The following is a 14960-nucleotide window of genomic DNA, read 5'->3' on the forward strand; positions in this document are numbered from 1 at the left end:
AAACGTGTTGAAAAACACACATAAAGTTCCTCGGATAATATTCAGTCTTATTCTGTATAATTGTAACACTTTCTGCGTGAATAAACAGATAAAACATGTAGGAAAAAAAACAACAACATTTGTTTACTTATTCATATCATGGATGACGTCATGCGCCGGCCAGTGTTAAGGCGCCCCCCGGTGGACGGTGTCGGCTCCCCCCTCGCTCCCCCTCCTCCTGGTGATATAACGTTCTGGCTAAAGCCTCCACACAGAAACAAAATGGCGGACAGTAAACGAACCGATCACACAGCGTCAGACAGTCACCGAGGGGTTGTTGTTGTTGTTGTGCGTGTTTTGTTTACAGCTTGAGGGACAACAGTCGCGCATTAAGGAAATAAGGATACTCGCCTTTTCTTCGTTTTTTTGTTTTTTTTTTTGTTTTTGGTTTTTCTACGATTAACATTTCGCCTTTCGGTGATGTCATTTCTTATTCAATTTAGCCTTGAAAGCCTCGAAGAGCTAGCTCGCTAGGCTAGGTAGGTAGATAGGTTCTGCAAGAATTTTTGCACAGAAGCACTTTATGTCCTATGTGATTCCCGAGGTGAGTGCAATTCAAATGTTTCGAGCGCATGTGAGCTAATTACTAACGTTTTGTGTCATTATTTATGCGATCGTCCTAAAATTAGCCACCAACAGTTAGCTGCTATCTTGCTATGCTGTAGAAACGTCACCTAAGTTCGTCGTTTAATTTGGCCCTACACGTCGTGTGGATTCAAGAGCTCCCCGTGCAAACTGCCGTGTGGATTATGTTGTTTTTCGAACATGCTAAAGTTGTGAATTATTAAAGTGAATTATGCTAATGATTTTATTTGGAAAATAAGGGGCTTATCGGCTGCTAATTTGACGTGCCTGTCGAGCTGCGCACAGGTTACTGTGGCTCTATTCTGTGACAGCTTACCTCCCCGACTCCTCGGGTCAAAGCACCGAGCTCACCAGCTGCTTTAAAGTCGACTACCATTAGCTCACCCCTGGTGCTTCCTAATAGCCTGCACAGATATCCCCACACTGGCCTATTTACGCCTAAGCAGACCCATTCCTTTTCTCGCATAAACACGTTATTAAAAGCAGCTCATTGTGCAGCGGAAGGGTTAAAGCCACAAGTTGTTGGCTTGCATTAGCCCTGGTGCTAATTAAGTGCAGCTTAAGATAACAGAAGGGCCTAGTCGTATTTACAGCTATGTTGAATCTGAGACGTTGTATGTTTTTGCTTTGCACACACGCACGCAAGACAAAAAAAAAGCTGGATGTGTTTGGACGTTTACTTCTGCCAGGTGTAAAGGTCGTAAAGACCATGACCATGTAGTGACATTAAAAAAAGGCAAAACAAAGAAAACAAACAAACAAAAAAAAGAAGAAGCTTGTGTCCTTTGGATCATTGCAGTAATTAAAAAAAAAAAATGACCTTTTCCAGAGATGTTGAGGAGTTTGAAGTTTGTTTGGCTGCTGTCTGTGTGCTGGTTGGAACTGCAATCATTTGCTGGGTTAATGAATTATGCAGCGAGGAGCTAGGCTACCAAGGGCTGTTGTCAAGCTGTCTGCCCCTGGTTAACATTTCAGTCCGCACTGTGTAGGAGTGCAGTTGGCAACCATCTCATGAGTGCATACGATTCATGTTCCGTCTAAAACTACATATATATGTGTGTGTGCGTGTATGTATCTATCTGTGTGTGCATGTGTGTGTGTGCATGGCTTTTCTTTTTGCGTGCCTTAAATTACATTCATTGTGGCTCGAGTAAGATAAATAATTTATTGCGTACACTTCTCTCCACAGACAGGAGAATCAAGAAGGGGAACAGTAGTTCATGGAAGACAAGAAAAAGAAGAAAGAAGATAAAAAGAAAAGGGAAGCCTCTCAGAAGGTAAACAACATCCTGGAATGAAAGGAAATGAATATTCACACTCACATTTGAAATGTTCTCAGATTTAGTAGTGAGATTAAAGGCTGCCGAGATCATACTAAAGGTCTTTATGGATTTATTTATGGTGTGAATCATCTTTATCACTTTTTTTTTAATCAATTTCCTCTCTGCTTTATATCTACCTCACTCCTTTTAGGTGCCAGAACAGAAAATCAAAGGTACGAGTTGGTTTTTCTCATCATCACACTCTTCTTCATGTGTTGTTTCCAATGATACGACTTGTTTGGTTGTTAAATGTGTTGTTTTGACGCTGTAGACATTGTCAAATTTCACAACACGCTTGTACATTTGTGTATTTCAGTGCCAGAATCAGCCAAGCCCTCCTGTTCCCAGCCACTCGCCACCCCAGGCTCAGTGTCCCCCAGCCCTGGCCCTGTCGCCCCCTCATCCCCCAGTCCTGGTGCAGCTGGGGTTTCTGCCCAAGTTCCTCCTGGTGGCGGGAACAATGCAAAGCAGCGGACTGCTGTGGCCAACGGACAGCCCTCCTCCTCCCCCTCTGGAAGTCAGACCTCGCAGCAGCAGCAGCGATACATGTCTAGAGAGGTTCCACCGAGATTTCGCTGCCAGCAGGACCACAAAGTGCTACTGAAGAGGGGCCAGCCACCACTGTCCTCCATGCTGCTCGGAGGAGGTGAAGGGGGTGCGGGAGGGGTCGGAGGTGGCAGTGGCTGGGCAGCCGGGCCACCTCTTTCCTCGCAGGGAGCAGAAAACCCCAATGCAAATGCAGCTGGAGGCACAGGTGGGCGAACGTCACGTCTTCTGCCTTAGATTAGAAAAAAATAATGAAAACAACCGCGCAAAAGCATTTGACAGCTGTGGTTTTCATTTTGAAGTATCGTCGATTTAAGTAATGTTTTCCGTTTCATCCACAGATTCCAACATGGGTTCATCCTCCCCTTCACCCCCCAACTCATCCTCATTATGTGTCGCTGCTCTGTCGTCTTCTTCTACTACTACTACTACTTCAACTTATGCAAATTCCACATGGGGGGCGGGCTCTGGCAGCCAGTCCTCTTCTCAGGGCTGCGGGAAGGTGATTGTGGACGGGACTGACCTGGAGGACTGGCCCAGCATCATAGGTGGGGCCAACATGAGCTCTGACGGGACTGGCGGAGGGGGACAGGAGCAAGAATGCCCCGGTAACAACAACAACAGTAGTGCCTCATGGAGCGAGAGAAACATCCAGCAGAAGGGAGGAGCACTAGGAGGAGGAGGAGGAGGAGGAGGAGCAGGGAACACGGACAATCCTTCCCCACCTCGTTCTTCTCCTCTTTCCCCCTCTTCCTCACTTAATGAATGTGTTCAGTCAAGCGGTGGTGTGTGGGCCTCTTCCACCTCGTCTCAGGTGGAGGCAGGGCTCGGATCAGCAGCATTTTACAATTCCAAAGTCTCCCATCTTCTTCCTGGGCCTCAGGAGAGTCCCATGGGTGGCAGCAGCAACAGCAGCAGCGTCCCTGGTGCCAATTTCAACCCCAGCGTGAACCCCTCCGCTTGGCCCGCCCTGGTGCAGAGTGGGACACCGACTTCAGCCGGCGACAGCCTTCCTCTACACTCGTCCATTACTTCAGCTTCCTCATTCTCTGCCAGCACCACCCTCATCACCACTCACACTCTCTCATCTGTGAATCAAACTGGCCTCCACCAGCAGCACTCTGAAACAGCTGTGGGAGCCAGGAGTGGCGAACAGCAGCAGCAGCACTTAGGAAACCCAGGGCCAGAGCTGGGTTCAGGCGGCGGGGCACGAGAAGCAGGACCAAATCAGGAGGGTGGCAACGAGGGGGACTGTGGCGTCGCAAGCGAAGGAGAAGGGAGCGGTAATCTTTCTGGCTCTTCGTCTTCCTCCTCTGCTGCCTCTTCTTCTTGGAGATCAATGCCTCCGGTGTCCACTGACCTCGGTCCAGGTGCCTCCCAGGCAGACGGGTGGGGAGGAGGAGGAGGGACTGGAGCTCAGGGGCAGGAAGGGAATGTTTGGGGCTTTGGTGGCCAGGGTGACAAGGCAGCATGGGGCAGGGGAAACGGCGGTGGTTCAACTACCCCAGTGGTATCTCAGGGAGCGTGGGAAGGAAGCAGCTCAGAAGCAGTGTGGGGTGGCACTGCAGGAGGTTCGAGTAATTTAGCAATAGGAAGTGGGAAAGGTGTAGACGGGGGCAGTAACGCGAGCAGCGGAGGTAATGGTGGCAGCAGCGTGGAGGACTCGGCCTCACCAAAGTTTGCAACTATGACAAAAGCTTGGGACAATCAGAAAGGGATAGAAAGTGGGGAGGGTGCGGTTGGGGAGTGGGGTGGAGGAGGAGGAGGAGGAGGAGGAGGACATGGTGGAGGTACTGGAGGTGGAGGACCGTCGTCCTCCAGTGGAGGAGGATCCACAGCTGGAAGTGGTGGAGGAGGGAGCGGGAGCGAACAGCAGCAGGAGCGATCCTCGTCTGCTCGCAACCGCGCCAACCAGACCTCCAACGCTGAAGTGGCCTTACTGAGCATGCTCAATCGATCTGACCTGGACCCCAGGGTTCTGTCCAACACCGGCTGGGGTCAGACCCAGATCCGGCAGAACGTGGCCTGGGACCTGGACCCCACAATGGCAGCGGCGAACAGAAACGAAAGAAACAGTTCATCTTCCTCTGCATTCTCATCAGCAACCATGAACACTAGCGTCAGTCACAGCCCTGGGTACCCGTCTAACACTGGTCCGGTAACTAATGACACATCAGCTGGTAGCCACGCGGCCGGCCTCAGCTGTGGTCCCGCTACAGGGAGGGATGGCTGGGAGGGCGGCGCCACACAGTCTACTGGTGCTCCCCTCAAGCCTAGCAGCACCGTGAGGAAGCCAGGGTCGCCAGACGAAGACATCGAGGGCAGCCAGGGAAAGGCAGCTGGAGGCTGGGGTGACCCCCCACCTGAAAACAAGGGCAAAGGATGGGGCACTGACGAACAACAGTGGGGGGATCACAGAGGAGGAGGAGGAGGAGGAGGAGGTGGAGGAGGGGGAGGAAACTGGAGGGAATTTGGAGAACAGGGTAGTGGATGGGCAGATGGCCCAGAGGATAAAGGAACAGGAGGGTGGAAGGGCCCAGGAAGAGGGGAGACAAGTGGTTGGGGAGGAGACTGGGGAAAGAGAGACTCTGCACCGGGAGGTGGGTGGGGAGATGGACGAGGTAGAGGTGGAAGCAACTCCGAAGAGGGATCTTCCTGGGGTAACCTGGACGAAGGGGGATCTCAGCGAGGAGGAGGAGGAGGTGGAGGAGGAGGAGGAGGAGGGTGGGGAGGGGGAGATGTGGGTGGAGGCAAATCCCACCAGGACTGGGGGAGCGCCAAACCCCACACAGCAGCAGCACAGATACCAAACAGCCAAGTGGCACCAATGAAAGCTCCAAATCAACAGCCGCACCAATCACAGGGCCAGCAACCACCAGGAGGTCCCATGCAAGGAGGGTGGAACAGCCGGTCCAACCTTGGAGGTGGAGGTCCACCTTTGAAGAATCAGAACCAAAGTTCGGGCTGGACCTCCGGCCCAATCCCCCAGATCTCCGGGGGCGGGGGTGACTCTCTGGAGCCCAGCGGCTGGGAGGAACCTTCCCCTCAGTCCATCAGTCGCAAAATGGAAATAGACGATGGCACTTCAGCCTGGGGAGACCCGACTCGCTACAACACCAAGAATGTGAACTTGTGGGACAAGAACAGTTCTGCGCCGGGCCAGCAGGCCCCGCCGCCGCCACCAATGCAGCAACAACCCCCTAGACGGCAGCAGGGGATGCAGCATGGCGGCAACACAAACTCTGGCAACGGCGCAGCGGGTAAGAGGCCGTCGGATACTCTGAACGTTTTACCCGTTTTATTTACATGTAAATTCTAAAGCATAACTTTGAATTTCATCGACGCCAGGTCCAGGTCCGGGTATGTGGGGAGGAGGTGCACAATCTGTGGATAACGGTACTGCTGCTTGGGGTCAGACGTCGGAGGCAGCCACAGGTTGGGGTGATCCCGACGAACCCAGCAAAAACTCTGGCTGGGGGAACCCTTCACCGATCCCTAATAAACCTGGTAAGAAAAGAGCACGGTGATGATTATCGTTCGTGTGAACGAGTTTCAAAAAAGCTTCCAAGGAAGAAACAACTGATTTTATTTGTTCTGCCACAGTCCCCAAGTCGATGGAGAGCTGGGGAGGGAAGGGAGACGGCTCCATTGCGGCCTCGCGTCACCCGAGCTGGGACGAGGAGGACGACGGCGGCGGCGGCGGAGGTGTCTGGAACAGCGCTGGCTCCCAGGGTAGCGGCTCCTCCTTCAACTCTGGAGGCTGGGGTCAAACTCACGGAGGAAAGAGGGGCAACATCAAGGTGGGCAAAGGAGGATCTTCGACACCTCTGTTGTTCATTGTTCTTATTGATCCCCTTCATGAACTGAGAATAACACTTGTATTTATTTCCTAAAGAGTGGAGGAGGAGACAGCTGGATGAACCCTGTGTCACGCCAGTTTTCAAACATGGGTCTTCTGGTAAGACGTTTTGTTAATTAAGAAGGAATCTTATCATTTTTAACCATTATTAGTAGGGTTGGGTTTAAAAAAATGTATAAGATATGTGGGAAATCTTCGAGATTAGTCGCCTTGTGAGGAAGCATCAAAACATGACAGAAGCTCCAACCCTGAGAGCAACGTTGGGCCTGAAATCTGATGAAATCTGTTGGTATTTCACAGTGAAGTGTTGTTGCTAGAGGTGTGTCCCGGTCGATCTTTTAACATTGAGTAATAACCAAATCTGATCTTAAACGTCTTAAGGTTCCTCGCGGCAGGTTCCTAGTCTGTTCTTGTCTTCTCCTGGAGTCGACTGGACTCAGTCCAGACAATCTTTCTGTAAAAGCTAACGTCGTGTGGAGAGAGGAGCTCGTGCATTTCCCGAAATGTTCTAGTCATCCAACTCTGCCATAAACTCCGTAACCCTCTCTGGAATATTTCTCTCCTTGGCGCTGTCTCCAGGAAACTTTTCTCTTCTTTTAAACGTTCACTGTTTGTTGTTTCAGTTCATACTCTTCTCCGAGATTTGTCAGCTCAGACGCCGGCCAACCACCATTAAATGGATGTGGTTTTGGTTTATGGCAGACCTAAAATAAATAAATACAAAAGATCGGGGGTTGGCTGAAGCCCAGTGCAGATCCAGTCATTTTAAAAAATGCCGTGGTGTTTGCCGTTTTATGATTCATAGTCTTTCGCCCTGGGTTGGTTAGCGGTAAGGCCTCTTGTCACTCTCCCATGAAAGCGTGAAGGCGTTTAAACGGCTTCTTGTTCGTCAGGGCGATGATCCAGGTGTGGACAAAAAGATGGAAGGAGACAAGAGGGGAATGACTGACTATAACGGAGACATGCGGAGAGGTGGCCGAGGCGGAGGAGGTTACCGCATGCCTGGTTCCAAAGACATGGGTCCTGTCGACGTGGGGCCCTACGGTGAAAAGGTAGGAGTCCGTTCGTGGTTGTGACTCACGTTTTAATCACGGTGATCTCGAAGTACGTGGCTGTTAAATTTGGGGAAACGGTCGCTGCAGATTCTATTGTTGTTCCACCGTTTTCCATTGTGCTCCAGATGGGCGGCCATGGGGGAGTGTTTGTTGGCAGCGGCGGAGGGATGCCTCAGCCTCGGGGGATGCACCAGCCTGGCATGCATCCGATGAACCCCTCCCAGGGGTTACGTGCTCAAGTGCCTCATCAGTTCCTGTCCGCTCAGGTCCGTGGTCGTCGTCTCGATGTTTATTGGTTCGCCTCAAGTTGTTTTTAACGAGACACGAAAGGGTCTCCTGTGTCCTGCCAATCTCTTCCGGCATTCCTTCCTTCTCAGTTTATCTAGCATCTGGTAAAATTGCCAGGCGGGAGGTCGTAACGACAGTAACGCAGCTGCGCAGTTAAAGTTAAAGTTTGATAATTCGTCAAACCTCATGAACAGGATGTGGCGTAGAATCGTGACCTCCATAGATTTTTGACTGACTAGATCTTGGTGCATGGGCTGTATTTATATAATGTTTGCTACATGTAATCTTCCTGTGACATGCAGGTGCCGGGTCCCATGCTGAAGCAGATGCCCTCTCCTGGTGGCAGCGTCGGGGGAGTAGTCGGCGGAGTGGGAGGTGTCGGTGGCGTTGGAAGTGTCGGAGGAGTTGGAGGGGTCGGAGGGGTCGGCGGGGTCGGCGGGGTCGGCGGGGTCGGTGGAGGAGTGTTCCCTCCTCAGATTTCCCCTCAGCAGCTAGCGATGCTGAGCAACATTTACCCCCATGTGCAGCAGTTCCATCTGGTACGTGCAACACTTTTTATTCAACATACAAGACAAAACGTAAACACAAAAAGCTAGACATGGAATACAGGATTCATAGGAAGACTGACCTTATCGTCTAGAGAAAGTCAGGGCTGTGTTTACATGCATGTGGGGAAAAAAAACGACTTATTGCCTTAATCTGACTCTAACTGGACAAATTAAGCGCATTGAATATCGATTACTACCAAAGTTCTCCTTATCCGAGTAAGACACCCAAATGATGCCATTGGAAAAGGATTTTCACCGGCATGTAAACGCCTTAATCAGAGTTTAACTAGACAACGCGTGTACGAATGCTCCACAACAGCTGAACAAAAACATCCAAGAAAGCTAGTCACAGAGGGAGAACGTAAACACCATAAGTAGCGTGTACATTACATACGAGATTATAAAAGATGAACTATTATCCATGTAGTTGTTGTTTGAAATGCCCGTCTGCTGCTTGAACGACTCCAGTTGCGTATTAAATGACGTAATGAGTCAAGTGGAAAGGAGGCCGCATTAACCCGTTGAAAAGACACGTATCGCCACCTAGTGTAGAGGAGGTGTTATTTGTTGCATGTAAACTGGGACAAGGACCACATTCAGAAAGTTAAATTCTGTGCAAACGCACTGAAGGGTAGAGAGATCTGTTAGATCCACATGACAGCAGTGGTTATAAGATAAAACAAAGATGACATGACCCAAACAAATGTGAAAGTGTCTCCATAAGATGTTTACGTTTCAAAGGCGTAAAGTCTGACTCCACATTTAATGCGACTCCATATTGTTAGTAGCTCATGTTTATCTGCTCACTGACCCGCAGGCCTGTCAACTTGTTATACAACAACAGCAGCAGCAGCAGCAGCAGCAGCAGCAGCTCCTGCAGAACCAGAGGAAGTTCCCTCAGCATGTCAGGCAGCAGGCTGACCCGCAGCAGGTGAGCGTGATGGTGTTTGGGTGTTGCAGACTTGAACTGGTGTGACCAGACCAGATGGTTTCTCACTCTACTTTTTTTTTTTTTTTTTTTACTTTTCTCTTCCCAGCTGGCGAGGATTATGGCTATTCTGCAGCAGAGGCAGCAGGGTGGCGTCGGAGGAGCAGCGACAGGTGGAGGCAGCTCAAAACTGTCCCCCTCTCACCTGGGGGGAGGCCTCTCCAAACAGGCTATGGTTGACCCCCTTCCACATACTGGACTCGGGGGACCACTATCAGACCTTCATGCCAAAACGCAAGGGATGTACTCCGGTGAGTTCGGCATTTCAGACGCATTTCAGACGTCTTCTGGCTCAGCCAGAGTTCTGTGTTGAGCTCTCCTTCCTCTTGCCAGGGCTTACACCCGGGGTGAACCTGTCGGGACTGGAGCTCGGTCCCATGATGGGAGGGATGAAGGACATGGGAGGGCAGCAGTCCCGCTTCAAATGGATGATGGAGGGACACTCTCCGGCTCCCTCTCCCCCCGACACAGCCCTTCACAAGAACGGTAGGCCAACAGATGGTTTGTAGCATGTGTTTTTATTTTTATTCACACTTTGGCTCAGGCTCACCCCCCCCCCCTCCTACAGGCCGTTGCCAATCACCTTCAACGATGTCTGAGCCAAAGTGCTTTGAAAACATATTCATGTCAATCTGTTCTGACCTCTTATTTCCGTCTCCTGTGCCGTTCCCAGGCCCTTTACCCAGTAATATAAAGGTTAGAGGAGGGTCCCCGTACTCCCAGTATGACATGCTGGGCAGTGACGGTTTAGGGATCCCCCCTCAGGGCTCCGCAGACAACTGGCACCGGACCCCTGGGAGCAAAATGGGGAACAAACCGGCCACATCGAGCTGGCCTCCAGGTGAGGACGTCTTCCTGCTTCCTGCTGCGCCGTCCACCGAACAGGTGTCACGGTTAATCATTGGGTTTTTTTTCCCCTCTTGTTGCCTGATGACAGAGTTCCAGCCTGGCGTTCCCTGGAAGGGGATACAGACCAGCGGAGACCCAGAGTCTGATCCCTACATGACCCCTGGTAGTGTTCTGGGCTCCCCAGGATCCCCGAGCCTCAACGACTCCGACCACCAGTTACTGCGAGACAACATAGGTACGACTTCCTCCGAATGAACCCAATGCTTTTCTTTATTTATCGAATGCACATGGCTCAGCAAACCAATGTGGAAGGCAGCGAGACAGGAAGCGCTTTGCAATTAACGTTACACGAATGAAAGAGAAGAAGCACCAGAGGAAAAACCTCACACCTCCTGAAACGAGGCGGACTATACGAGGAAACCTACTCTGGTCTGTTATAGATGGACGAAACTGCTCTGGTGTGAAAACTCTGTGGGGAAAACCCATTAGGAACTTGCTTGACCAGAAACTGGTGCCACTAATTTCTATAACGGCTGAGTATTTACCTGTTAAAGGGAAGGGAGGGGGGGGCTATGTGTCTAGGCTACTCACCCTATGAGTGACGGCTCTAACGAAGCTTAAGACTGAGCCCGTTACAGTGGTCCGGTCTGGTGTATACGTGAACCGATACTGTGTGCAGTGTGGGACACGTGCAGATCGTAACTGATCAAAGATGGAGGTCGCTCGTCTAATCAGCCAAGCAGCTTGATTCTAAGCCCCTCCCACCGGAGGCGAGGAGGAGGAGGAGGAGGAGGAGGAGGAGGAGGAGGAGGAGGAGGAGGAGGAGGAGGAGGAGGAGGAGGAGGAGGAGGAGGAGGAGGAGGCGGCGAACAGAAGAACAGAAAGTTCTGTGTGCTCTGTTCAGACGCCGCCATATTTTCACCTGAGGAAACATCGCTGCACGTTTACGTCAAGACAGAGCATGCTCAGACAGAACGGCAGCGTTTATGTGGCGCTTCTAAACCAATTCTTATCTGAATATTTGGCTCCACGTAGACTCAGCTAGTGTGAAATGAACGAAGTTCTGTTGCTCAGCTTTCAAGGAGCTGATTTTAATTAAGATTCCCCATGTGCTGTGTGTGTTTTTTTTTTTTTATTATTATCTACAGTCCAGATGTTGTTGGTCATCTTGTCTCACTTGTCAGAGCTTGTGTTGCATTTGTGTTGCAGGGCCAAACCCCTCCCTCAACACCTCGCTGCCTTCACCTGGTGCCTGGCCCTACAGTGCCTCAGACAGCCACCTCAGCAATGCACACAGCACAGGTAGATGTTTTCACACGCTGCGAGTCAAACGTTTAGACGCGACTTCTCGTTCACTTCAACGGGAACGTGTGTCCGGACCTTTTTGGCCGCTCGTGTGCATCCTCTCAGATTTCATCCTTTTCTGTGGGATTGTGTTTTAAGCTCTACAAAAAAATGCCAGAAGACTTTTTAATTTCTCTCCCCCACTCCCCCATTTCCTCCTCAGGAAAGTACTCCGAGTACAAGCCCAGCTGGCCCCCAGAGCCCATCGGACAAAACAAGTTGTGGAAGACCAATCGCAACAGCTCGCAGCTGCCACGCCCCCCTCCCGGCCTGACCAATCAGAAGCAGGCCTCGCCCTCCCCCTGGGGCACCGGAGGTCCACGGTTGGCCCAGAGCTGGGGAGGAGGTGGGATTAATCAAGAGTCGAGGTTTGGGCCAGGTAATTTTTTTTTTTTTTAGTTTTTTAACAAGGAACATGTTTGAGAACGTGGATAATCTGTCCATCGATCCCTGGAGGGAAACTTATTTAACCCTTATGTTGTTTTTATGGGGACAAAGCTTCACGATTCCCTCAAGAACAGCTGGTTTTTCACCATTTTAGTGAATTCTCCAAGAAAGAAAAAGACATCTGTGGTACACAACAGCTGCATGTACCCTGGATAGATCATAGAAAATGTTTTTGGTTGCTCTGTGGATCAAATGTGACTCAATTTACACAGTTTTTTTAGATGAGAATGAGACGTGCGTTCAAATATTCAAAGATAAAAACGGCTTTTTTGGCCTGACAAGTTAGATATGAGGTGAAAAACGATGCTGGTTTTTGACGCTTGCAGGTTTCTAACACATTAGAAGGTTAAAAAGAGAAGGGAAAAGACTCTAATCAGCTTGTGTCCTAAATATATATCATAATAGAGGGAAATCTTTCCAATGGAGCCTTTGTTTTTAATATTATTATCTTCCTTCCTTCCATCTTCATCTTCTTGTCTTCACAGGCTCAGCTTGGAGCGACGGTGTTGCTTCCAGAGGCAGCTGCTGGTTGCTGCTGAGCAACCTGACCCCCCAGGTGAGAAGTGAGATGAAGACAAATATCTATATATATATATATATATGTATCTATATCTTAACTTTCATGACCCTAAATAAGAAACGGTTTGCGTGCATCGACCGGTCCGGGTTTCATTCATTTGTTTCCCTTTTCCGTGCGTCTCAAGCAAGTGGAGCTGCAAAGATGCGTGACCCAGTTGTAATTGGATTGTGGAACTGGATGAGTCGTTTAATCAATTAGGGTTTGAGTGACACTGACCGGCTCTGGATCTGTTCTGCTAACGCGGACTCTTGACTCACCGCTCGCGTGCACAACTCGGTTTCGTTAGTTTTTACTGTGACTCCAGGTCCAGATCGATGGAGATCGTTATTTATTAATGTGCCGGATAATTGACGACTCAGGATTGTGGTTAATTACAGACGAGTCGTCTCACACAAACTCTTTTGCTCTTTCGCTCCTTGAAAGATTGACGGCTCCACGCTGAGGACTATCTGTATGCAGCACGGCCCCCTGCTGACCTTCCACCTCGGCCTGACCCAGGGCAGCGCTCTCATTCGTTACAGCAGCCGGCAGGAAGCAGCCAAGGCCCAGGGTGCACTGCACATGTAGGTGTTGCCCTCGTTTCTCCACCTGTAACCCACCACTCAGCCTGCCCCACCTGGTTGTTGACTTGTTTTTTTGTTTTTTTTTTAACTTCTTCTCAGGTGCGTTCTGGGCAACACCACAATCCTGGCGGAGTTTGTAAGTGAAGAAGAAGTCGCTCGCTATTTTGCACATTCCCAGGCTGGAGGGGCGGAGGGGGCGGGCTCAGGCGGAGCGGCAGCTAGCGGAGCGCTAGGCTCGTCTGGATCGGGCACAGCCGTGGCCAGCAGCGGAGGGAGCTCTCCGGGGAGCGAGCGGGCGGCGGTGGGCACATCTTCAGGTGGAAACGGCGGCGGTGGAGGAGCGGGAGGAGGAGGAGGTGGAGGAGGAGGAGGAGCGGGGGACGGCGGAGGGACGGGTCTGGCCGGCGTGAGGTCCTCCGGGTCCAGCTGGCAGAACATCGAGAATATGGGCAACCCTTCAGAAACCTCCTCGGCCCAAGGATCCGGGCTGGGGATCTTTTCCCAGTGGAGCACCAACGGGGCGGGGGAGGGAGGGGGCGTCGGGGGAGTGGAGTCCGGGAGGTCCGGGCTGTGGGGGGGCATGACTGCGGGATACCCCGGCAGCAGCGGCGGCAGCAGCCTGTGGGGGGCGCCGCAAATGGAGGAGAGGCACCAAATGGACAGCCCTGCCGGACTGTTGCCCGGCGACCTGCTGGGGGGAGGAGCTGACTCCATGTGATGTGATGCCTCCTCCGCTCGTAGGGTTCTTGGACACACTGATACAGCAGCATACACTGGGAAAACATATGTACTTACTATGGCACACACACACACACACATTTACATGGTATGCATATTAATGTACTACACATACACACACACACACATATGCATAGTAATGTGCACACACATAAAGCAGAAATGTGAGACATGCTTACACACATTCTCGTGGCCAGACTTAAGCTATTATATAAACAAATGCAGGGACTGTTAGATGTGTACACAGCCTTTTTTTCCACAGATGAAGATTTCAACTGCTTAGACTTGAAAACCTGAAAAAAAAAAAAAGAATGAAAAAGTCAGTTGGTCTGAAAGACTTGACTGGATCGCAATGTGCTTAGTAAATAGGGGGACTACCTTTTTTTTTTTTTTTTTTTTTGTCTTTCTTTTTTGGACAGATTTACATACACATGCACACACCAAATACAGAGAAGCCTTCAGACAGATAGGCACTGTAAACAGCATTACCTTCATTGTATAAGAGAACTTAAAAACTACTACATGATGTGAGGTTTGAAAGTGCAAGTTTGTATTCACATCCCCTTAAAGATGGAGTCCAAACACATGCAAACAGCTCTGATCGACAACAGAACTGTATCTTACTGTGTATGTTAAGTTTTTGTTTGTTTTTCTGTTTGTTTGTACGTATTTGGTTTTAATTTTTTTTTCGTTTTGAACAGTGAAAATATTGAAAATTGTCATTGTTCTGTTTTCAAAGATGCTGACCTCCTACTGTTGTATCTCACGCACTCTTTTTTCTCTGTTGTTCTCTCTCTCTTGAACATGTTTGTTACTGTTGCAGTGATAAATGTTAAATTGCTGAGGCTATGATGCATTTCTCCACGTGTCGATGCACACTATACTGTATGAGTGAGAATGAGACCAAGTAAGTGGATTTAAAAACCACCGCATTTGTTTGTGTGCGTGCGTGCGTGCGCGAGTGTGAGGATAACATGTGTGTGCATGTTAATGCCTGTCATAACGTGGGCAAGGCTGCTTACTATACAGAAGGTCTATACAAAAATGTTTTTTGAGTGCATTCGGTATACTGCTGACTGTGTGTTAAGAAATATTTGGCACTAATGCTTTTTTGTTTTTCTCTCATTTGAAGTCGTTTGTTTTTTAGCAGTCTTTTTTATTGTCCGACCTGCAATAATAAAAAAAAAAAAAAAAAAAAAAAAAAACGGA

At 50.0% G+C, this 14960-nt stretch overlaps 1 protein-coding gene across 1 annotated transcript; it reads left to right on the forward strand.

Moving 5' to 3' along the window:
- The first annotated feature begins 242 nt into the window (after positions 1 to 242).
- LOC124998454 (trinucleotide repeat-containing gene 6B protein-like) lies at positions 243 to 14603 on the forward strand. Its single transcript, XM_047572874.1, has 21 exons — positions 243 to 583; positions 1814 to 1901; positions 2098 to 2119; positions 2263 to 2700; positions 2834 to 5752; positions 5841 to 5999; positions 6096 to 6292; positions 6388 to 6450; positions 7245 to 7403; positions 7532 to 7672; positions 7997 to 8233; positions 9060 to 9173; positions 9280 to 9481; positions 9564 to 9716; positions 9904 to 10071; positions 10168 to 10314; positions 11289 to 11381; positions 11587 to 11802; positions 12356 to 12426; positions 12874 to 13013; positions 13113 to 14603. The coding sequence occupies exons 2-21, from the start codon at positions 1845 to 1847 to the stop codon at positions 13729 to 13731; spliced, it is 6315 nt and encodes a 2104-aa protein (XP_047428830.1). The 5' UTR covers positions 243 to 583; positions 1814 to 1844; the 3' UTR covers positions 13732 to 14603.
- The last annotated feature ends 357 nt before the right edge of the window (positions 14604 to 14960 follow it).

Source organism: Mugil cephalus, chromosome 20, assembly GCF_022458985.1.
Source record: "Mugil cephalus isolate CIBA_MC_2020 chromosome 20, CIBA_Mcephalus_1.1, whole genome shotgun sequence".
Classification (NCBI taxonomy): Eukaryota; Metazoa; Chordata; class Actinopteri; order Mugiliformes; family Mugilidae; genus Mugil; species Mugil cephalus.

Coding starts and splice junctions, on each gene's coding strand:
- LOC124998454 (XM_047572874.1), top strand. CDS start 1,845: ATGGAAGACAAGAAAAAGAAGAAAGAAGATAAAAAGAAAAGGGAAGCC. Junction 7,673..7,996: donor ATCAGTTCCTGTCCGCTCAG/GTCCGTGGTCGT, acceptor TGTGACATGCAG/GTGCCGGGTCCCATGCTGAA. Junction 11,803..12,355: donor AGAGTCGAGGTTTGGGCCAG/GTAATTTTTTTT, acceptor TTGTCTTCACAG/GCTCAGCTTGGAGCGACGGT.